This window comes from Pundamilia nyererei, unplaced genomic scaffold (assembly GCF_000239375.1).
Source record: "Pundamilia nyererei isolate P.nyererei 1_Seehausen unplaced genomic scaffold, PunNye1.0 scaffold00584, whole genome shotgun sequence".
Classification (NCBI taxonomy): Eukaryota; Metazoa; Chordata; class Actinopteri; order Cichliformes; family Cichlidae; genus Pundamilia; species Pundamilia nyererei.
In genome coordinates, this window is record NW_005187985.1 from 49934 (window position 1) to 54584 (window position 4651).

The 4651-nt window shown below is 36.3% G+C and overlaps 1 protein-coding gene across 1 annotated transcript in view; it reads right to left on the reverse strand.

The window, feature by feature from the left end:
- phf14 (PHD finger protein 14) overlaps nt 1–3532 on the reverse strand; it is a gene marked incomplete at its 3' end in the record, with an annotated part of 35583 nt that extends 32051 nt beyond the window's left edge. Inside the window, exons 1-2 of the mRNA XM_005754535.1 lie at nt 3440–3532; nt 1240–1350 (exon numbers count right to left, since the gene is read on the reverse strand). Coding sequence (XP_005754592.1) covers nt 1240–1350; nt 3440 — 112 coding nt within the window. The remainder of the gene's footprint in view (nt 1–1239; nt 1351–3439) is intronic.
- Nucleotides 3533–4651: the final 1119 nt, after the last annotated feature.

Consider the following 4651-nt stretch of genomic DNA (forward strand, 5'->3'; position numbering starts at 1 on the left):
CGTCAGAGGATAGACTTTAAAGTTCTGATGCTGGTCTATAAAGCTCTGAATGGTTTAGGACCAAAATACATCAGTGACCTCCTGACCCAGTATGAACCTTCCAGATCCCTCAGGTCATCTGGATCCGGTCTTTTATCAGTTCCCAGAGTCAGAACCAGACACGGAGCAGCTGCATTCAGCTTTTATGCTCCTTATATCTGGAACAAACTCCCAGAAAGCCTCAGATCAGCTGAAACACTCAGTTTATTTAAATCCAGGTTGAAGACTCACCTATTCTCAGCTGCATTTGAATAAAGCACCAAATCCACACTGTTAAGCTTAAATTTCAAAACTTGCATTTAAACTACTGATTTTATCTGTTTTGATTTTATATACCGTTTTGTTTGTTTGTTAATTAGTTTGTTTGTTTGCTTGTTTTAATCAATTTTAAATCATGCTTTTTTTTGGTTTTTGTTTCTAATGTCTCTGTAAAGCACTTTGAATCACCTTGTTGTTGAATTGTGCTATACAAATAAACTTGCCTTGCCTAAAATGTGCAGCTGCTCACATGGGCATCATCCTCTAGTATAGAAAGATTTGGAGGAATTGACTTCCTCCAAATTCCTCAACTTCATCTAAAATCAAAAGCTTAACAGTTAAAACTGAGATGCAACGGCTTTATCCAGCAGGAAAGTTATTCCAAACACACATCCAAACTAGTTTTGAAATCGATGTAGCAGGGTACAATAAAGTCTGTGAATGGTCCGCTCAAAGCCCCGAAAATAACCCTATAGAAAATTTCAGAAAATCATCAGAAGAAAGCCTAATGTGATATTTTTCAGATTCTTGAAATTTAGGATTATTATGAACCACAGATGACGAAATTCATAAAAAGAAAATTACACCGGAAAGTTTTATTCCAAAGTTAGTGACTTGTGCATAAGAAAATTAAAATTCATCATTTCATATGTTGTTTTATGTAAATGAAATATTGGGGTTAAATTATTTTCTTTTATTTTCTAATACTGTAAAGTCATAGCATTTTTATTAAATTTTGCGCAGCATTTCAACTTTTCTAAAATAAAATAAAATAAAATAAAATAATTAAATTAAATTAAATTAAATTAAATAAAACAGTTTGCATTTAAGCTAGCCAGCCAAAAGCTTATTAGTCTCAAGCCATTTGGACTGTTCATTTCTGAACAATAAAAAACTATGCATGTATTTAATACTGCTAGACATCACAAAGGCCATACTTACCTGAAGCATCTCCTACTTGAAAGTCACTGTCATCTGAACTGTCATAATCCAAGGCATCAAGCAGAGAGGCAGCAAGTGGTTTTACCTGCCGTCGCTTTAAACTGCGGTCCACTACATGGGGGAGTCCCAGAAACCAACAGACAAGAATGCAACATTTGAGTAAGATGTCATGAGCAGAAAAACACAGCTGAGAAGAAAAAAACTATAAAAAGCAGATAAGCTTTGCATGTTTAACCATGCAAAATTGTTTTTACTTTATTGCATAATGATCATTATAAAGCATAAAAGTGATAATATTTTATTTGACAGTATTTCAAATAAAATTGGGCTATGAAAAGGAGATGCTAGCAGGTGGTTATGTGCCCATATGTAAAGTGCAGCATTCTGTACTGCTGACCATAATATATTATTACAGCGATTACAGCATGCTATAGGTATTATAGGTACGCTGCAGTGGTTTGAAACATATCTGTCTAACAGATGGAGAGTCCTCTTCACACACTAAGGTTAATTATGGAGTTCCACAAGGTTCTGTGCTAGCACCAATTATTTTTACATTATACATCCTTTCCTTAGGTTGTATCATTAGAAGGCATAGAATACATTGTTGCTGTTATACAGGTGATACTCAACTTTATCTATCCAAAACAGATAACACACACTATTTAGTTAAACTAAACTGCAGGAATGTCTCAAAGGTAGGTAGATGACCTCCAATTTTCTGCTTCTAAATTCAGATAAAACTGAGGTTATTGTGCTCGGCCATAAAAAGTCTTACAAATATGGAATCTAGCCTCTGGATGCCACTACCTTAAGCTCCAGTAACACTGTGAGGAGTGTCTGAGTTGGGGTAAACTTAAGTGTCCATAAAGGGCTGAAAAATGTCTATAAGAGAGCCACTGACAATTTGTCAGCAAGATAGTTCCAGACTTTGAAGGCCTATACTGTTTTCTGCAGCCAAGTCTATGCTTTTCATGCATAATCTTTTTCTTGCCTCCCACATTCCTGGTGAACTCCAGAACAAAAGAAGCAGTTTCATCCCACTTGCCAATCAATCAGCATTGGCCTACATGCTGCTGAGTTTTGGTGGACTCCACAAAAGTATGTTTGAAAGAGTAGGAGTTTTATGGTTGAAAACTCCTGGCTGTGTTGTTTCTTGTCTACCTTCATTCAGTCATACTTCCCTTTGTCATAGGAAAATACATACCCTTATATATACCTATAAAATACCAAAGGTACCGCAGTGCCGTAGGTAGGTTGTGTACGATAACACAAAGTTGCTTCAATGTAGAGATTGTTTTGTAATGATGGTCTAGTTCACCTGTACGGTCTGCACCTCAGATTGACGGCGAGTTACACTTAAAGACATTTAAAGCAAACTCAATTTGTGCTTTATGCAAATCAATCTATGCTGCTACACAAAATATTCAGCACCCAAACGTCCAATTACTTTTTAGCCCTTAACGTTCGGGTATCCTGTATCAAAAGGACAGTTCTCTCTCAAACGCGGCTTTAAATAGTGGCGTAAACCTATCTATTGTTTTCCCTTCAACACCAACACGAAACACAACGTTAATCAGCTGCAGACATTAGGTTTTCTGATGCTGGGATTTGTACAGCTCTTAGCTACGCAACTTGCCTATTAGCACACTGTTAGCAAACAAATAGCACCGCTGCGCCTAAACGGCTATCAAAAGCGGTCCCTGTTTTGTTTTCACGAACGATACATGTTTGTTTTTCTTTTTAACTGAAGAATCTACGATAGTCGTCTAAAACAGCTTAAGAGGTACACTTACCAGACATTTTGGTCCGTCAAGCACCATAGCTAATCGTGCTGAGCATTAGTAGCTGTACTTAAATTATGACCTTCTAATTGAATCACTGATGCTCGTGATGCTTTTAGTATATATATATATATATATATATATATATATATATGTGGACACAATTAAAAGCATTCAAAAGTAAGATCCAAGTTAATGTGTTAGCATCAGACCAAGTTAATGCAAAACTGCACGTAAAACACAACAGCATTAGCATTTAGCATACCAGCAACATCACTACTAGTCACAAAGTAGAGCCGGGCTAGCTAACTAGCAACAGTTTGAGGGAACAAATAATTGTTAATTGTGCCAGACGGCAAATACAATTTGAATATATATAAATCTATATATAAAAATGACAACGTGGAAGAACTCACTCTGTACTTCACGTTCACTACGACAGGTCTCCTATCAGAAGCATGGTATATGGACAATGGAGAACACCGTGGTGACGTACTGACGGCTGCATATTGTTGCTATGAGGACAGTTACGTAGTACAATATGACAGTCACGTGAGAGTTAGTGACTCAAAATAATAATATCTGAGTTTATAAACTTTATTTAATTAATGATGACATTAATTGTGTATAGAGTGCATGTAGGCCTACTATAAAACCAATGCTAAGTTTTGGAACCATAGAAATTAATAAAACAGCACTTACTGTATACACGTTTTTATCATAGACTATCCAATTTAGGGGATTTTATGGATTTTTTAAGAGTAATTACTATTACTAATTACTAATTACCAATAGAATAACAACTTTTTTCATTCTGAAAGTTGGGAAATCCTTGTTACAACAGCTAAAACTAATAAATAGCTTGAAATTTGTATGTAGCACAACAAAATTTCCATGAGCTAAAAACTTCATAACACAAAAGAACTCAGTTAAATACAAAGAAAATAAATGGTAATGGTAAATGGCCTGTATTTATATAGCGCTTTACTAGTCCTTAAGGACCCCAAGGCGCTTTACATATCCAGTCATCCAACCATTCACACACACGTGATGGCAAGCTACAGTGTAGCCACAGCCACCCTGGGGCGCACTGACAGAGGCGAGGCTGCCGAACACTGGCGCCACCGGGCCCTCTGACCACCACCAGTAGGCAACGGGTGAAGTGTCTTGCCCAAGAACACAACGACAGAGACTGTCCAAGCCGGGGCTCGAACCGGCAACCTTCCGATTACAAGGCGAACTCCCAACTCTTGAGCCACGATCGCCCCAGGTTAATAAAGGTTAGTGTGTAAAAAGCTGACTATAAAAATAAATAAATGGGATAAAATTTTTATGCACATCAGAACTTTTCTAAAAATGTACCTATTTGAGCTGGAATTGATGTCAACAGCACTGAACATTCATGGGGATGGTAAAAGTTTAAATTTCCATTTAAAATATATATTTATGAACATTCTCACATTATGGTGGAATAACTATATAGAATAACTCAGGTTTGAACAATCAGATTGGGTGCACCGTATCAACATGAAAAAGGTGGACAAATAAATTATCCACATATATTTTTCAAAGATTCAAAATGACACTTAATTTATCATTAAAAAAGTTATAGGATTCAAAATGTATTG